This window comes from Anastrepha ludens, chromosome 5 (genome assembly GCF_028408465.1).
Source record: "Anastrepha ludens isolate Willacy chromosome 5, idAnaLude1.1, whole genome shotgun sequence".
Taxonomy (NCBI): Eukaryota; Metazoa; Arthropoda; class Insecta; order Diptera; family Tephritidae; genus Anastrepha; species Anastrepha ludens.
Window position 1 is genome coordinate 5779228 of NC_071501.1, and position 19432 is coordinate 5798659.

Consider the following 19432-nt stretch of genomic DNA (forward strand, 5'->3'; position numbering starts at 1 on the left):
GTATAAATTAGAACTTCCATACTTGCAAGACAGATGTAAAATCTAGTTTTTTTAGTTGTATGGTATATATATTTAAAACCCTGGCAGCAGACAATTTGAAATTATGAATACCAAAAAGCTACTTTGTATAAAAGGTACTGCCGAAACGTAAACGACAACCAAAAACAAAATGACTTTCAGCAACAATTTACAACAACGTATAATATATTTTGTAATTAAGAACGTAATCGTCAAGGCATCTATAAATTTAACAGCTACTAATCAGGGCACGTTGTCTGCTACATGCGCAGCGATAATCAAGTCTCTTTGTGAAGCTCAAATAATTTAAGTATAAAATTTCGCAGTGATGTTTGAGTGTCAGGCGTGAGTGTAAATCAAAGCGTATTTGCATGCTTTTATGTGCAGTACGTTTGTATGTACATAAATTTACATATATTTTATTTATTACATGTGTAGAAAACCTATTGAAAGCACAAAAGTACGAGCTGTTGGTTACTTAAATTATGTACATTGGCAAAAACTAAATTATCGTACTGGAATAAAAAATTTATTGTAAAAACTACATTTTTTCGCTAAGCACTGTCAAATATGAAAATTTCCTAACTGCTAATCTACAATTTCGCCTTCTGCAAGTACTCCTTGTAGGTGACATCGCGCCACCAGCTGGGCCGTTCGAAAACGCCTGGCGCCAGCACGATGGAGCGCTCCAAATGCTGATAAACCTGCATAATAATAGTAGAGTATTAATAATTTTTAACTTCTGCTAAGTTTTCACACAAAACCGCATGGACTTACATTGCCATCACTCATGCCGAGCGGCGAATTGAGGATGAAATCAGTTGGCGCGATTGCATCGACCAGCGATATCGCCTCTTTTTTCAGCACCGGCAGCAGATCTAAAAGTCCTTGCTGATAAAGTTCCGTGTGCGTATTACCTTGGAAATAGCCGCCTTGGTAGAAGATGCCGATGTACTTTGTAATCAAATGCGCGCCAAAGAAGGACAGAAGTTGTGTGATCACCTTTTTCTCGGCTGATAACGGCAATTCGTTTACGAAGCGGTGGAATACAAAGTAAATTGTGCGCTGTATCAAGAACGAAACGTTCAAACAAACCCAACCGACTTTAGTGGAATATTTCTAAACGTACCTGTGCATAGACAATGGACAGTTGTTGTGCGTTGAAGACTTGTATGTTGTTGCGTGTTTCAAAAGCGTTTTGGCCCTGTTTCTTCAAACTCTCAAAACGACGCACAGTAACATCCAGCTGATAGGCAACCAACCAATTCAAGCATTTAAGCAGGTCTGTATGACACCAAAAACAAAAAAAAAAACCATGTAAGACTTAATACAACACTTCGCATAATTCAGTCACTCACTGTCAGGATGCAGCGCCTCCTGCATGCTATGTACGTCGGCCTTTGTGCGCAAAATCGTGTCCATGTCTTTCAAGAAGACCACGGAGCCCATTGGCGATACTTTCTCAAAATCCGCTTCACTGCGTCGCAGGCTTATTAACCAATTGGACGCCTGCTGTATAAGCGTATTGTTCTCACCCTCATACGTGCAGTTGGCATCGTTGTCGTTGCGCAGATCGCCCAAGCCCGCTACCTTCAAGTAGCCATGTCCACCACACGCTTCACGGCATTCCTGTATACCGTCGCGTGCTGCCCACGTGCACACTGGCTTGGCTGCTGACGAGATGGCATGTATTTCCATGCCCTTGTCAGAGGTGTCCTCGCCTGAGATGTTGCGTAAGGTCATATCTATGTTGGCGGTGCCGATCCACATGGTAAATATGCGTAATGCGTAGCTGGTCACCAAGTGCGGCATCAGCCGATATTGCTGCGATTGGTATTCGAGCACAGGCCACTCTTCATTGCTGTCTTCTGGACCGAATTGCTTGCGGCACGCAGAATATCGTGTGGCAATGGTGATGGCTTTGCTGAGCGCAACATATGCCAGTGAGCAAATGTTCACGCGCCCAGCCGAAAGTGCGCCCAAAGAAGCGCCCAAACGCTTACGACTATCCTTTATTTTGCTCACATAGTTGCCCTGCTCATCAATATCACCGGTTTTGGAGAGCAAATTCTCGCCGGGTATGCGATATTGGTTGAACAACACAAAACTGAAAAACAAAAAAATAAAAATAAGCGCTGAAAAGTTAAAGCAAAAGCCACGCACTCACCCATTGTCTATGCCATTCAAGCCAATCTTTTCCCCCAAGTCACCGACTGTGACGCCAGGGAATGGCAAAAGCGTGCGTTCGCTGCGTATTGGCACGAGGAACGCATTTAGTCCCTGATACGTGTCATCGGGCACATACAGCTGCGCATATACAATCGCATGAGTGCAGGTCTTCCCCAAATTGCCCACCCAACACTTGGCTGCCTCGAAGTCGGGTGTATGAATGATGAATTCACGCGTCTTCGGATCGTAAGTGGCACGCGTGCGCATGCCACGCGCATTTGTGCCGTGTGAGATCTCGGTGAGCGCAAAGGCGCCCAAAATTTCGTTGTTTCCAATTTTCGCCGCATACTTGGCCAAACGCTCGGTGCCCAGCGATAGAAGGGTGCTCGGGAACATGTAATTCGAAAGTGAATACTTGACGGCGAAGCTGAACTCGTACGAGAACATGCCCTGAGACATGGCCAGCGAGAGATTAGGTGCGGAAACATACTGCAAGCAATGCATTAAGCTTGAAAAAGGGTTTTTATGGTTTATGTTAAATCAATATATCCGCTACTAACGTCACTTAGTCCATAGAATTGTTGATCCCAAAGCAATTGACAGCGTTTGTTAGCCATTTGGCGCTGATGTTCCAACGAAGGAGTTTCCAAGTCATGCTGAAAGTCGGGATGCTTCTCCAAAAAACTCCAAATACGATGCTAAAATGGAATAAAAAGAAAAAAATATGATTCAGGTGTTGGTAAGTAAATAAATAAATTTATTATATTTTTTTTTTACTTTTATTTAAATGGCAGGATAAAAATCTACTAACGCCAAGGTATTCCACTGTCTGTGAAATCGAATAGTTTATATTTACTCCTTATTGGATTAGGACTGACACAATGAAAAACTTGATGTGCATAAGAGTTTACCTGCCTGCACGCACACAGCTCCGAGTCATGGCACGCGTATGTATAATAAGTTTTATATCTTTAACATCGAACTTTAAATTTTTGAACCAGGTCTTTGCTGGCAACTTTGTAAAAGTTTGTGCAAAAAGGCTAGGTTCGTACTTGCGTATGACAGAAATCCATCGTACAGTTCAGAGAAAATGCTACTGCGAATATTATAGAAGCTTCTGCTACAGAACATTCAATTTCGATGGCAATGCCATTATCTGCTGCTTCTTTTGTAATTTGATCTGCCTTTTCATAAATTAGTGTACCAGAATGGCTTGGAGATCACACCACTTGAACATTTGACAATTCGAAGCACGCGAGCTTCACGTGAAACGATACAGCGATTGCTGGAACAATTACCTTTTTAAGGGGTTACATGGGTTTCGTCGGGTAAAAAAAGGCCTATTTTCAATATCTTTTTTTTTCTATGTAAAAAATTATTTATTTACTTCAAACTTTTTTCTGTCTTATAGATACAATACATATTTAAAGAATATTTTCTGAAATAAAAAAAAATAAAAAATTAAAACTCCTCCATTGTGATGTCATTTCCGGTGAGCCCTCGAAAAAAAGGTGCGTCCGCGTTGTCAGCATAACTCCTGACAGGCTCATCAAAAATGAAAAAACAAAAATAAGTTTTTGAGTTAAGACCATAAACTCATGCTTGAACGAAGGAAAGAAAAAAAAGTAAAAATTGGAATTTTGGCAGACATTTTTCCAAAAAAATTAAAATTTCTGTCAAATTTGCTTGACATTTTGTTTTTTTTTAAACAGTTGTAATTGAAAAACAACAAAATCCTTCGTTCAAGCACGAGTAAATTGTATTTCGAACACCTGTGTAAAATTTCATCAAGATCAGTTGAGTAGTTTTCTAGAACATTTGACAGCCGACTTTGAAAACACGGTTCCGAGAAAAACGCGTTTAAAGTTTTGAGTAACAATAAAAGTGGCTTGGAGTGCACACCTTCCAAAGGCTGCATCTCCGAATTTATTATTCGGATCTACTTGAAAATTTAATATTCCTGAGATGTTGTAGAAATTAATAAGCAAAAAAAAAAAAAAAAAATCGATTTTTTGAACCAACGAAACGCATGTAACCCCTTAAGAGCTTGTAAGCTGTTTGGCTGTGTGAAAAGGTAACAACTTTGTCCGCGCCTGCCTGATGAGCAACATCTAATGTCTTTCACAATACCCATAACTCTCCAAAGATGGATGATGTGCGACATTCTCTTTTAAAAGCAAAACTTCCTTTTTTGTTCTGATCCTAAATTGCGACCGAAACCTCAGCAGCAAAAACATCAAAAACATCAGCTAAATATTCATTTAATTTTTGTGCAAAGGTAGCTTTAATTTCTGCCGCGGTCACCTTTCTCTTAACGCCCGGGAGGCTTTGCGTGCCCATGTATAAGTTTTCTATTACCTCGAAAAGGATCGCCAATCTTAGTGTTGCTAAAGACGACTGAAATGTTTTTTTAAATATACAGGTGTAACCAGTATTATTGAAAATTGTGTCATACATTTTAACATTGAATTGTTTTAGCTTTATTTCAACTTCTTTGGCAGTGAGCCATATTCCTCTCTCAGCTGTAGGGAGCTACATACAGCAGCACGACCGGAGTTGACGGGGCTTCCCCCATACTCTTCCGAAGTAAAGAGTTTTGAAAAGTTGTAATTATTCTGATTGTTTTTTTTTAATTTAAGGCTACTGGAGGGCGTAGGCCTGCTTTTATTATTGGCAGCAATTAGAATTGTGTTTTGACTCCTCAATAACACCAACATAGTGATCACTTACTGCCAAGGACGAGCTAATAGGTCTCCATAAATAATAATAAATAAATTTACAACCTGCGTCGTTATTTTCCCCCTATATTCTTTTAGCCTTTATTACAACAATGCAAAAATAACTCAATGCCTTGAAACGCTACAATGAAAGCAATATTGAACAGATATTTCAGTTAACTGATAACAATCCCATTACAAATGTTTTATGAGCTAATCATAAATATTTATACATTTATCACATACTAGCAAACCCGGCCCCCTTCGCTGGGCACACTAAAATAGAATAGATATGGTTTGGAACAGAAAATATATGATTTTCATATTATTTATTTCTTTATTCTTTATTCAAGCGCTTTGTTTTTGAGTAAATATAAAATATAAATTGAAAATCAGGAAAAAAGAAGATTGTTTTTAAATTTCAAATCAACACATATGAATTTTTCGTTTCAATTTATATGTTTTATTAAGCATTGGAGCTTTTATAACCATTATCCATTTATATTTTTCAAAAAAAAACACATAATTTCATTTGAACATTCGGATTTCACATTAAATTCTCAAATTTCGTAAGAAATTATTCACTGTTCCAAAATCCACTCCAAAAAAATTCACAAACAATTTTTACATGTTGCACTTACGTTTTTTCCTTATGGCATCCAAATCAGAAAGAAATATTGACACATTGTAACTCACACTGTCAATTTGACAGTTCAGTTCCGTCCCAAGCGTTAAAAAAGTAAGCGACATTATGGCTGATTCAAAAGAACGCTGTACGCGTTGCCAGTGTTCCGAATTACAACCAAACTTTACGAAACCCATTTTCAATACTTACTTAACAATGTGCGTAAGTTTGGTTTAATTCGGTGCAAAGACACGGCGGGTCCACGTTTTCGCATATATTTAGAGACCCTAGTCATCAATAGGTATGCAAATTACCCCGTATTAAAGCACTTATCAACAGCTTTCATTTGATACCCATATTGTACAAACACATTCTAGGGTCCACGTTTTGGTCTCTATCTCGAGATCCTAGTCACGGAGCGGATGGAAATACTGTGAACTTAAGCATTCACCAACAGCTTTCATTTGATACCCATATTGTACATACACATCCGAAGGTTACCCGGGTCCACGTTTTGACCTATATCTCGAGACCCTATCTACCAATAGGTATCCAAACTATACGGACACCATCTTCAATACCTCCTTAACAATGTGTGTAAGTTTGGTTTAATTCGGTGCAAAGACACGGCGGGTCCACGTTTTGGCATATATTTCCAGACCCTAGTCATCAATAGGTATGAAAATTACCCCGTATTAAAGCACTTATCAACAGCTTTCATTTGATACCCATATTGTACATACACAACCAAAGGTTTCCCGGGTCTACGTTTTGACCTATATCTCGAGACCCCAGTCACGGAGCGGCATGAAAAATACTCTGTACTAAAGCATTCACCAACAGCTTCAATTTGATATCCATATTGTACAAACACATTCTAGGGTCCACGTTTTGGTCTCTATCTCGAGACCCTAGTCACGGAGCGGCATGAAAAATACTCTGAACTAAAGCATTCACCAACAGCTTCCATTTGATACCCATATTGTACATACACATCCGAAGGTTACCCGGGTCCACGTTTTGACCTATACCTCGAGCCCTATTTCCAAAATAAAATATAATCCATGTTACTCGTGGATGATGTAGCTTTCGAATGGTGAAAGAATTTTTAAAATCGGTCCAGTAGTTTTTGAGCCTATTCATTACAACCAAACAAACAAACAAAGTTTTCCTCTTTATAATATTAGTATAGATGGCACGTATGTGTGTGTGTGTGTGTGTGCTATGTAGGTGGGTAGAAATATAGCTGTGGCCACAAACATTAGCCACCTACATATTTAAGCCGATTTAAGAAAGAAATTAGTAGCATTTCCCACCGTATTCTACCAAAAACTGCCTGTATTCCTACCCATAAATCCTTTTTAACTTCCCAGAAAAGTTATTCATAAAGAACAAAGTGCTTTTTGTATAATATAGGCAGACATAAAAAATGATTTTCTTGGACTCATGATTTTCGATTTAAGCGGTTATTGCTAATGACAATGAATGGTTAGTGCAGCGTGGGACCTCTAGCGTTTGAAATTGAACTACCGATTTTTTTTAGTTTAACTGCTAAAATAATATTAATATATGCGGCATGTCAGAAAAGTTGGATCGCTTTCGCTTGGAAAAAGAAAATAGTACTTATGCGATAGAAATCGAAAGGTCAAACTACGGTGACATGAAAAAAATTCACTTTTCATTTAATTTATTTATCATCGCTGTAGTTTTCTTTAACAAATATTGCAACTTTGTACATCCCTGGTTTGTTGATCATATAAAATTATAAATCAAGTAAATATATTGATTTCTTATCTAAATAAAACATTTAAAATGTTTAGTTTAAGTTTTCATCCTTTTAAACGTTTTAGATTTTCATCTCGTCTTATGGGTGAGCGAAAAAAAGCTCTCGGCCGTTAAGGGTGAAAGTCGAATGTCACAAAGCAAAAATTGAATAATCAAGCGAAACGATGATATTAATTGGTCTGCTAGAAGTAGCTATTTGATACCATTAGACTACTCTTTGTGGGATGCCGTGAATAATAAATATTACGCTAGTGATTCAAAGACGTTTCAATAATTGAAAGGTGAAATCGAATTTGTCATTGGCGGAATTGGGTTGATCCTTTCAATTACATTATAAAAGGTCTTTCAAAAGTGATTTATGTCATCTTTGACATTTGTCAAGTAAGTAGATGTACAATTTTACACGAGAGGTTAGTTTAAGTTAAACTGGTTGACTTGCAGTCACGCACCCGTTTGGTCCATAGCGACATTATCCTGGGATAAAACCTATCTACGCTCCACAAGAGAGACTAAATGGTTCCATGATAAACAAGCAGTAAGCTTCCCGAGTTACACTATTCTAGCCGACTGCCACAAAACCCTAACCTAACCCAACTTATAAATACAATGGATACCATTCAATAGCAGTACGAAATAACGTTATGATAAAAACAGTCAATAAATTGTTTATTTTATTGAATCACGCTTATTGCTAAAACGAGAAATTTCATTCGCGGTCACCAATGGGTTAATACAAACAAGCAATATGATGGAAAAGAGAACAGAAATGAAAAAAGTTGTTTGTAAATAAAAACAAAAAAAAAGCAAAAAAAACTCTAAAACTACGTCAGCTCAACAGCTGATTCAGTCAAATCCACTAAGAACCAAGTAGCGAAACCGCGATATGCGCAACTTTCTGTATTTTTTCAACCGTGTAACATCTCTCATTTACCTACTTACATACATTTTACTCAAGAATGATAGAAACAAGATTGCGCCCATCAGAGCGTACGTGTCGTCACGTTTGCTGAGTTGTACAGTATTGCCAGCCATTTGCTCTTCGCAATAAATTTAGTGCTTTTTTATACCGAAAATGCGAAAATTTTGAAGTTTCGTGTTTGTTTCTTTTTGCGTTTAATTTAAAGCTACCGAAACTTTAAGTTACAAAAAAACTATATTATTAAACAAAAAAAGGCTAAAAAGGTCACTCTGAGAAGATGAGAAGATTTTAGTGCTAATGAAAATTTGTTGATTCTTATAAAATTTGATAATTTGAAAGTGCAAATTTAATTTTTGGCTCCATTTAAGGTTATGCAAAAATATTAAATGCCCCTTTCTCAACTCTTCTTAAGATTGAAAACCTTTTTACACATTTTAAAAAGCCTTTGAATTTATTGAATGCGAATTAAAACCATAGAGGTGTAATTGTTTCTTCCGGTCATAAATCGTTAGTGAGACATAGGACATTAAGAGTTGTATTCATTGTAAAAATAAGCAACAAAATACCAGAAAATACTAAAGAAACCATACTGACATTTTTACAAAAAGAGTACCTTATCTAGTTACATAACTTCAAATATAGCAAAAAAGCCGTTCCCTTAACAAAAGAGTCTCGCTTAAAAAAAACCTCATAAATTAAATTGTACATAAGCATGACACATTTATTTAAAAAAACGCACATTTTAAAGACAATTTGTCACGCATACAAAGTTCTTTAAGTGATTCAATAAAAATTTGTTGGGTTATTTTCTTTGAATGGGCATTTTAATGCGTTCTTATATCCAAAGCTAGGCAACACTGCAGTAGCGAGAGAGAGATTTGACTGTCGAAAGCAGAAGAACACCAACAACACCTGCACTCGCGGGCAATGCCACCAGATGTTAAAAAAAGTAAAGCTAAATAAAACTGAGTGAATTATTTAAATAATTATTAAAAAATGTATATTTTACAAAATTATAAACATGACATTTTAATTAGAACAACTAGAAAAATGTCATGAAGAAAGAACTAAAACTCCGAGACACAAAATAATAAAAATAACAAAAAAAATATGATAAATCAAGTTACGAAAATGGTAATCTGGCCATACTGGAGCTAAAATCACGTAACTAGTTGTCAAATTCGCTGAGCGCAAAGTAACGGGACCACGATGGGCGCCATCTCATTATTCTTTGCATCATGCATTTTACTTACTCACAATCAGGGAAAAAGATTTTTTTTTTCATATGGCAATCAAATGTAAAATCTAAAAAGTTACATCGCACATTCGTCTCTCTACACGGCAAGTGGCATAGTATGAGTGTGCCTAGCACTGCTGTGAATTAACCGAACTGATTAACTAAAACTTAGGTACGAGGAAGGCATTGAACTTAGTCAGTTATTTATGAGTGCAAATAGGTACTGTAAATATGTAGATATAGGAAATTTTTATTGGATAATTTAAAAAGTAAATAAATGCAAAATAATTAAAACTCGATTTGTATTCCCTCTCTCTTCAACTATCCACATACATACATACATATACCCGTTTGCAAACTCTTTTGTTTCATTTCTGCACATCTTTGTTTTACACTTTGTACCATCAGCGCTTTGACCTTTGTACCGTAACTAAGCTAAATATGCTTCATTCACAAACGATGAGCATATTTTCCGCATTTACATATATTATTAAAGCAGTGCGTATAATGTCATTTTTTTCACATAATCACTATTCTCACAGGTGCTGCATGACCAGGTGGCACATAATTTTAAATAGTTTAGTTGCTTGCTCACCTTCAGTCGTATATGCTCCTCTCCCTCCAACAGGATACTCATGCGCTTGTAGCAAAAAGTTGACAGTTGACGATATTTATTCAATGGTCCAGTTTTGAAGTCCGGGAAGATGGTTTTGTCTTCGAGTATATTCTTTGGTGGCTCTCCCTCTTGCTCAGTTTCGCTGGGATTTTGTAAAAGTGATAAGAATTTCATGAATGCAGCCATTTTTTATTTTTATTACGTATAATACAGTTTGATATTTTTTAGTATTGTAATCAATCAATCTAAAGTGAATATGCGCGCAGCAGAAAGCTTGACTAAAGACTACTTTTGTGGTCACTTTGTGTTGTGAAAGCAAACCGCTAATATTTATTTACAAGCTGGTTTTCTCTGATTTTGTTGAAACACTCAATTTGTTGAGACACAGTGAGCTCGCAGTGCGAATTCGTCAATGAAACTTTTATAAGAAATGAGCGATAAAAACAAAACACACAAATGCACTGTCGTGTGGAAGTATTGATGGAGAGTTGAAATATGCGACCCGGTAAAGTAGTACAAAAACAATAAAAGACGATTATAAATAAATGGTTACCATAGTAATTTTATTTTATTGACTTTTTTACCATTTCACTTATTGAGAATTGTTTACTATTTTGACACATTTTGTAGACAAATTGTGCTTTCTTGCTCTTTTTGTGCATAGATAAAAAATAAATAAATGAAAGGGGTTTTCGTTAGGGACAGACTGTGGTGAAAATATTGCTTCGGGGGCGCCTGTTAAATAGGTTGTGCATTATTTAGTTACTGATGCTAAAGTGACCAGTTGCACTAGATTGAGTTGAAAGCGCAAAAACTTTATTGTCAAGCAAAATTGTCATATGAGGAACGACTTCGGCTCAGGTAAATAGGTAGTACCTGCAAAAGTTGATTGCTTGTTGTCGATTTGGGACAAGCAGTATACCTGCTTCTTCTAAAGCGACTATCAAAGTCAACAGCGAGCATTACAGACCGATTGCAAGCAATTACTTTTGGGCAAAATTTAATCTGGGCAACAAGTGACTCCGGCAGTATGGCGATACGTACCGGAAGAACCTGGATTTGCTATATATCCGGCGAAGAACTGTCACTCCCGCAGCATTTCCGAGATATTTGTGGAGAATGCTTATGCTGCTACAACAACAACAACGACATGAACATTCTACACAAGTTGTTTGCGAATGTCGTTATACCTCGCGGCAGTAATGTGAATTTGCCAGTTAAATCGCGCGACTTGACCCTAGATACTTTGTTGTAGGGGTTTTTTCACGACCCAGACCTATGACAATAAGTCACAGAAAATCGATGTCCCCGAAGGCAACATAACCTACTCCATTACTCATATTTAGCAGCAGAATCATTGAAGATTTGACCTTTTGGATCCTTGGGGCCATGCGACGCCGCGTCGGATATACGTATAAAGAAAGTCATATTCCACATATCGGGTCTTTTTTAAGGACTTGAGAAATTAAAATGACTTTTTTTTATTTTAATCTGGTAGATAATTTTCATCGAGTTACATTTGAACAGTTGAATAAATCCATTTTTAAGCGCGCGGTAAGGCAAATTGTGCCGTCTTTTTGGCTAATTAATTTTTGAAAACAAGAATTCAGCCAGCATGGCTCGATAGCGTTCGCCATTCACCGTATCTCATTTCAAAAGAAATAAGGACCGATGTTGCCACCAGCGTACAAGCCCAACGTAAAATGGACGAAGGGCTATATAAACTTCGCGAACAGATTTATTTTTTAAAGATTTCCACAAAGTGGAACCGTTGTTCTTACTGAACAGAAATGTCAGCACAGTCTGCCATTCTCAGCTGCCAAACTATAGTTATCGATGTCGATAGTTCTTAACCAACTAAAAAAAGCCTTTTAAAAAAATTATGATGTTTGTTTATAAAGTGATGAGTTCTATTTTTTATTAAAAAAAATGTAAGACTTTTATTTTTTTTTTAAAAAAAAGCATGATTTTTATTTTTTATATTAATTAAAACATCGACTCGCCCTTATTGGAAACCCCTTTTCCGACATGTAAATTTCATTGAAATGTAGAAGGACATTAAGATATCTTTAATTGCCACCGTCTTCAAAACTATTTTTTTCCTCTGGATCATTATTTGTTCAGATTTCTTTTCCAGAACCTAAGATCTAAATACCTTTCAAGGCTATATGCGTCAGTCTATTACAATTTAAAGTGTTACATACATACATATTTACATGTACGCATTTGAATTTTGATTTATATTTTTCAGAACTATAAACTTTTTATTGGTCACACTATTTTGCAGAAGTTTAAAGAAACGGCCATGTTCGAGTTATTGGACTTGCTCATAATTTTCACTTCATACCAAAATCAAAAAATAACATTTTTTTCGAAAGTGTGAATATGAATGTACAATAGGCCGGGTCCATTTGTGGGGAGGGAAAAAAATCGCCCATTGCTCTGTGAAAATCATATTCTAGGGATCAAAATAAGAAACTTTGCCGAAGGAACCATACCTCTAAAACGAATTCTGATGTCCCCCAATTAGGGTCCCCCATTGTGCAATATATTATATTAAGGCCGGTCTACATTTAAATTAAGAAAACAGTTTTTAAATTCAATTTTATTTTTATTTGATTTTACCTTCAGTTATTTAAATTAAATTTAATTTTTTTATATTATTTTTATTTAATTTTAGATTCATTTAAATAATTTAGCTACTTCATTAATTTGATTTAATTTATTTCATTTTATTTATTAATATATTAAGTTTCCACTTAATTTATAATAATTCAACTCTTTTATTTATTTAATTTAATTTATTTTATTTTATCTTAATTTTTTAATAAGCTTCCACCGTTCATAAATATAAGTAATATACAAGCCTACACTTTTTTTAAATTTCAATTTGTTTTATTTTTTATCTGACTTTACCTTAAGTTATAATAATTAAAATTTTGTATTTAATTCCGTTTAAATTTATTTAAATTCACTTTATTTAGTTTATTTTATTTTATTTCTTTTATTTTATCTTAATTTTCCATTTAATTTCTTAATGCTCCATTAAAAAGCACTTTAAGTCCACTGCCTATTAAAATCTCCTAATTACCTCTGTCTTTATGTGCAAAGTACATTTTCAAAAACTATTCACTTACTTGTTAGTAATTACCACCATGTTGAAAGTTCAGTGATGCCACAACACCTAAGACCTTAAATGTCAACGTCGTTTAAATATATTTTTTCTATTTTTTAAGAAATTTTTTTAATGTAAAGAATTGCCGGCCTTTTTCGAATTCACCGCCAATTTCACCGCCAAAGTTTTTGCAACCGCACAACACGAGCCTCGAACACCAACTATTGTCCAGCACCGAACGCGAGTCAAATAGTAGTTAACTTATAAAACACATATACATACATGCAAAGGATGTCTCAATAGGAGCGCTCGAAATTTGAAACTTTTTATTTCATTTTTAATTTTTTTATTTATTTTTTATTCTTGAATTTATTGAATTAGAGGCTCGAGGGCCTCATCATCTTCTGTGGCGGTGATGTTATCTGGCCACCGAGATCATGCAACTTAATGCGACTCGATTATTTTGCGTTGGGCTAAGTGAAATCGCTAGTCAATGCAGAAAAATCACAAACGATTGCCACCCTGAAGGTCAGCCTATCCGGCGTTCTTCATAAATTGAGTGCCGTTTATGCAGAATTTCATCCTAAAGTGATCCACCTGAATTAACTAGTGGCATGGCATTTTCCCTGAAGTTATGGCTTTTGGTATTGGCTCTAGTATTAATAATATAGAGGAAAGAATTTTTTTTCACCAATCAAAAGTTGTTAACAATTTATTATTATTAAAATAAGATACTAAAATTATTGCCGTTAAAAAGTTATTAACAAAAACAATTATTGAAATGCAGAGAATATTGGATTTCCTATGTGTTTTAGGGTCAATTACTGTTTAGGGCCCATTACTTTACTTAAGATTTACATGTTTACTGAAATATTTATATACAGATATAGGCAAATTAAAATACAGACAGATAAAACGGCAGACACAGAATCGCGAAAATTGTCCAATATTGATATGAAATATGAAATATTGTTTTATAAAAGAAAAAGAGCTGCTGGCTTGATCCGTGGGGAAAAAATTATCAGTAATCTGAGCGCGTTATAAATGTGTTAGAAAACAGCACAGAAGAGTAACAATACCAGGCATCATTTGGCTAGTTTTTCTTTCAGCATTCTAACATTGATTTCCGCCTACACGGAAAGGACTTCTGAGCAAAAATACTATGGAATACGAAGGAGGAGCTATTCTGATGACGATTATTTTTTTGAAACCGCACCCACTGGAGGTTTATAGTTCATAAGAAGTTTGTTAATGGTGAAACAATTTTTAGAGGTGTGCTATTTAGCAGACCGTTATTCGGCTCTCAGCGAATTTGACAGAATCAGATGATGGGCTGACATCGCTTGGGGTTGTGTTTACGAAAAAACTGAGATTGTGTTGGTGATATATGAAAAAAATCAATCACTGATACTTCGTTGCCATTTAAACAACGATTGATTGGACGAGTGTGTGAATACATGTGAAATGAGTGTGCAGAACTCGGCTGCCGAGTCCCCAAGTGACGTGGTAGCCAAAATGTCCTCTCACAACTTTCTGTTTAGCCATAGTTAAAGAGCAAACCTGGTAAATCTATTATCCTTGAAGTTTGTTGTTAACGGTGTGTAATTTAGCGAAAAAGTAGTGCTGCCAGACATCTCAAAAAAAAAGGAAATTCGTATGCAGGTTGAATTTCACAGAGACGTTGACTAGCAGGGTGTTCGTAAATTGGAGAATATTTAGTATAATGCCACACAAAGGGATTAAAGGGGGGATAGAGGGGTGTATCCCCATTCTAAAACTGGAACCACTCCGGAGGCTTATAGTTTTTTAGTAATTTATTGTTAAAATTGTGTACTTTAGCGAAAGGTCAGTGTTGCCAGACACCTCAAAACAGAACGAAGTTCGTATACAGGTAGGATTTTTCAGACTTTCGGATTTGTAGAATTTTTGCGCCCCACTTTCGGCTGCGCTTCCAAAAAAAAACAAATAGCCCCATCAGTCCAACTTCGGTTACACTATCCACAGTATTGTTGATTGGAATTTATTTCAGCTTAAGCGGCCTTCAGCTGCGCTTCCAAAAAATAACCCTCATAAATTAAAACGTCAAATGTATGCGTGTAGAATGAAGGCATGATAATTCCCATCCTCATCATCAATACTGAATAGAAATACTTCATTTCTGTTGGTATTTTTATTTTCATTTGCAAGCATCTGCCAACACAATATTATTGTCAATTCCAATGAATGGCTATTCTGGTTTAAAATTTGAACGTGATATTACTTATACATTCATTCGCATTTAATTTTCATTGAAATATTTTGAACGCAAGTATTAAAACAAGTAAAAGCACTTCACTTTGAAGAGAAATAATTGCAAAACTTTTATTTCCGGAATGTTGGGAGCCATAAAGGTTGTTCAGAAAATACTCACCAACATATCTACCAAGTTGCAATAAATAAATTATTATACTTTGCCTAAAATTGCTTATGAATTACATTAAACTCAACCCATGTTGTTGTTGTTGTTGTTGTTGTATCACAAGCAATCATCATACACGTACGGGGATTGCTGCTTGAGTGACAGTCCCTGGACGGGTATAAGTCCGGGTCGTTCCGGTAGGTTATGTTAGGTTAGCCAGGTTGCTTGCCTAAGGCAAGACACTCGGTGGCTCTAAGGCTCATTGTGATAATTGTCTTTGATTTTCATCCCCTAACTAAGTTGCTCAACTCACTTGAATCTTTTTAGGAAGGTAACTAGTCCCTCCAGTGAGACATTTTTCAAATATCCCGGGGCTTTAAAGAAATTATAGCCGAGGTCGTTTAGGTAACGTAGAACCGATTATCGTGGAAACGAGACCCAACCCATATGACGATTTCTTGCACTGGCTACGTTTTTGTTTTTCTTATAAATTTGCTATATACGTAAATTTGTTCCTTTAATCATCCTATCCCGGATAAACTGAAAGCTATTCCCTTTATTCTCGTTCTCATATGGAATGCATAAAGAAATGTAGTCAATGCCATCGAATGCACATGCAACAAAAAACAAAAAGAACAAAAAGAATTGAGCCAGTACTACATTTACTTCATGTCATTGCATAATTCAAGCGCTCTTAGTGAAACCCCCTATATACATACATGCCAACTCTTAGCGCCTGTACGAGTTATTTTGTTTGAAAACTTATGTTATTTTCGCTTATCTATTCAACCGATAATAGTTGCCTCACTTATCAATTCCTCGATCATACCCATTAACGATTTAATGTAAGTTCAGCAGGTGACACATGAATATATTGTACTACAAATAGGAGTGCTTGCACCGAAACCCACATAGTTAAATTTAATCTCTCTAGTTGATTTTTTCTGCACCAACGGCAATGGGATTTGTTATTATGTAGTTTGCGGTGCGGGTGTCGAAATTAGTTAAATATAGTTGATTTGGGTACGAATCAACCGGTTTTGGTACCAATTCTAATATTCCAATATCGGAGCGCACCTCCTTTTTTACATTTATTCAAATGGCAGGATGAACGTCTACAAACCGCCAGGATTTCCACCGCATTAAATGAAATTTCTTTTGATTTTGAAACTTTTCTTATATTGGCGCATCTTTTTTATTCCAAATTTTCGCGGCTTTTTTTTTTAATAGGACTATGAATAAGTTCGTGCGGTTTTTTCGAAATTTTAAACTTTATTGACGTAAAATGGTTACAAATTTAATATTCAAAATATTGTCCATCGCTTACTACTACTTTTTCCCATCTTTCTGGCAATTCACGGATTCCCTTTGTGAAAAATTCGGTCGGTTTTGCCGCAATCCACGAATCGATCCATTTTTTGACTTCATCGTAATTACGGAAGTGCTGGTCAGCCAGGCCATGTTGCATCGATCGGAAGAGATAGTAATCGGATGGCGCAAGGTCTGGACTATACGGCGGGTGGGGTAGGACATCCCATTTGAGCGTTTCTAAGTATGTTTTGACCACTTGTGCAACATGTGGCCGAGCATTGTCATGTTGCAAAATAACTTTGTCGTGTCTATCGGCGTATTGCGGCCGTTTTTCTCGCAGTGCTCGGCTCAAACGCATCAATTGTCGTCGGTAGACATCCCCCGTAATCGTTTCATTCGGTTTCAGTAGCTCATAATACACAACACCCAGCTGGTCCCACCAGATACACAGCATAACCTTCAGGCCATGAATATTCTGCGCCGACGTCGATGTTGAAGCATGGCCAGGGTATCCATACGTTGCCCGACGTTTTGGATTGTCGTAATGGACCCACTTTTCATCGCCAGTCACAATTCGATGCAAAAAACCCTTTCTTTTGTGCCGTTGAAGCAGTTGTTCGCATGCCATAAAACGGCGTTCAACGTCTCTTGGCTTCAATTCATACGGCACCCAATGGCCTACCTTTCGGATCATTCCCATGGCTTTTAAACGTTTGGAAATGGTTGATTGATCAACTCCCAAAGTTTTTGCAACCTCTTCTTGCGTTTGAGCCGGATCTTGATCGAGCAATTCCTCCAATTCGGTATCCATGAACTTTGGCGGCGCACCCTCGCGTTCTTCGTCTTCCAAGCCAAAATCACCACTTTTAAAGCGTGCAAACCACTTCTGGCACGTTCGCTCAGATAGAGCATGCTCACCATAAACTTCCACCAAGATACGATGACTTTCGGCTGCTTTTTTCTTCATATTAAAATAATGAAGAAGAATTCCCCGCAAAAACACATTATTTGGCACGAAATTCGACATTTTCAAGTGTGGTAAAAATATTGTTGTTTACGCTTCAAATAAAAAACTTATACTGACGTTTGTGCCTTACGACAGTTGCTCTCCAATGAATGTTTGGAAATGTGGATCGATGGAATAATAATCAAGTTACGCCATCTGTTGTAAAACCGCACGAACTTATTCATAGTCCTATTAATAAAACAATATTTTGATATATATTCGAATTGTCTTAAATTACATGAGCTTAAAAATGATCTAGAAACGTTATAAATATCCAAAAGAAAAGTGTGGTAAGTGGCAATGCCAGACCAAAGTTTTCCAAAGTTTGTTTTCAACGCGCGTTTTGTGTTTACTTTTCTATTAGTTTTGTTTTGTTCATTAACAATGTTTAGCAAAATGTCTTATTGAAAATATCAAGAATACAGTTTAGTTAGTTTCCCAGTTGAATGATACGGTAATTTGGCGCGTTACTGAATGAGTAATCAACGAAACAAAATACCACTTTTACGATTTTTTTTTTGTTAGAAACTTTTGAGCGGTTTAATAGAATTGCGCACCGTTTTTGGTTTATTAGTACTGGCACCAACACATGCCGATTCCTACCTATCGACTATTTTTGACCAGTTTTTGCACCCGACCCATAATCTATATAATTACCTGAGAATTAACGAACATTTTTGATTAACCATTCAAAAATCCAAATGTACGCGAAATATATGTATGTAATTTACTAGGGCACTGTTTTGCGCACCAACGCGGATATGTATTTCTCGTTTCTCATTATATTATTTACTTTGTCTCTGTTTATTACTCGTAGTAAATGCTTAACATTTTCACTTCACTTTTATTTATGTAGTTTACTGATTAATTAATTGCGCTATTTTTTTATTTTTGGCTCACTAAATTCGTTTTCTCATTATTTTACTATGTATTTCGCTACATTTTGTTAACGTTCTCCGTATTTTGTTTGAAGGTTTGGCAGACTTGTTTTGTTATACAAACACCAAACAGCTGTTACAGGAAATGTCATTGACAGCTGTTGGGTGTGTTCACGAAAAGACGAATGTGTAAGTTCCAAAAATATATTAAATAAGTTGTTACTGACAACAACAAATAACAACCGAACAAACTAACGAATTTAAAAGATTTTACAATTTTTTTTTTTCAATTTGGCATTATAATACAAATATTTCTACAGAGAGCACTGTCAAACTCAATCACACTTTACTAAATACATTTTGACTGCGTTTTCCAGTACAAATTAGCCAGCAACCAAAGCACCTAGAGTAGGTGGTAGTAACAGAGCAGCTTTTCTTCTATTTATTTGAACCCTAAATTGCGAAACTTTGTTTGAATTACTCTAAACTAGCAATCTTTCTTCAAAAATTTGTAAATTCTAGGGATCAAACGCAAAAAGAAAATACATTGCTCTTATTATTTTTGTTCTACTACAACGATCTGTGTCGTAACTAAGTCTAGGAGAATTTGCAAGTTTTCAAGGCGCGCTATTTAAATA

At 36.1% G+C, this 19432-nt stretch overlaps 1 protein-coding gene across 4 annotated transcripts; it reads right to left on the reverse strand.

The window, feature by feature from the left end:
* Positions 1–233: 233 nt before the first annotated feature.
* On the reverse strand, positions 234–18686 carry LOC128864166 (peroxisomal acyl-coenzyme A oxidase 3). 4 transcript variants are annotated; one of them, XM_054103690.1, is made up of 8 exons: positions 18574–18686; positions 10066–10228; positions 2748–2885; positions 2186–2676; positions 1377–2125; positions 1148–1302; positions 796–1083; positions 234–722 (listed from the first exon to the last, which is right to left on the reverse strand). In XM_054103690.1, exons 1-8 carry the CDS (start codon positions 18603–18605, stop codon positions 612–614), a joined length of 2127 nt encoding a protein of 708 aa, XP_053959665.1. In that variant the 5' UTR covers positions 18606–18686; the 3' UTR covers positions 234–611. The 4 variants fall into 4 exon arrangements, with proteins under 4 accessions (XP_053959665.1, XP_053959666.1, XP_053959667.1 ...); XM_054103691.1 differs by lacking the exon at positions 18574–18686 and adding an exon at positions 13224–13416; XM_054103692.1 differs by lacking the exon at positions 10066–10228 and having other exon boundaries at positions 18574–18671.
* Positions 18687–19432: the final 746 nt, after the last annotated feature.

Bases quoted from the DNA above. Each gene is read 5' to 3' on its own strand.
- LOC128864166 (XM_054103689.1), bottom strand. From the start codon at position 10,272: ATGGCTGCATTCATGAAATTCTTATCACTTTTACAAAATCCCAGCGAA. The intron at 2,886-10,065 runs GTGAGCAAGCAA...ATTCCATTTTAG, and splicing joins AGGAGCATATACGACTGAAG to CATCGTATTTGGAGTTTTTT. The intron at 723-795 runs GTAAGTCCATGC...ATTATTATGCAG, and splicing joins TCGGCATGAGTGATGGCAAT to GTTTATCAGCATTTGGAGCG.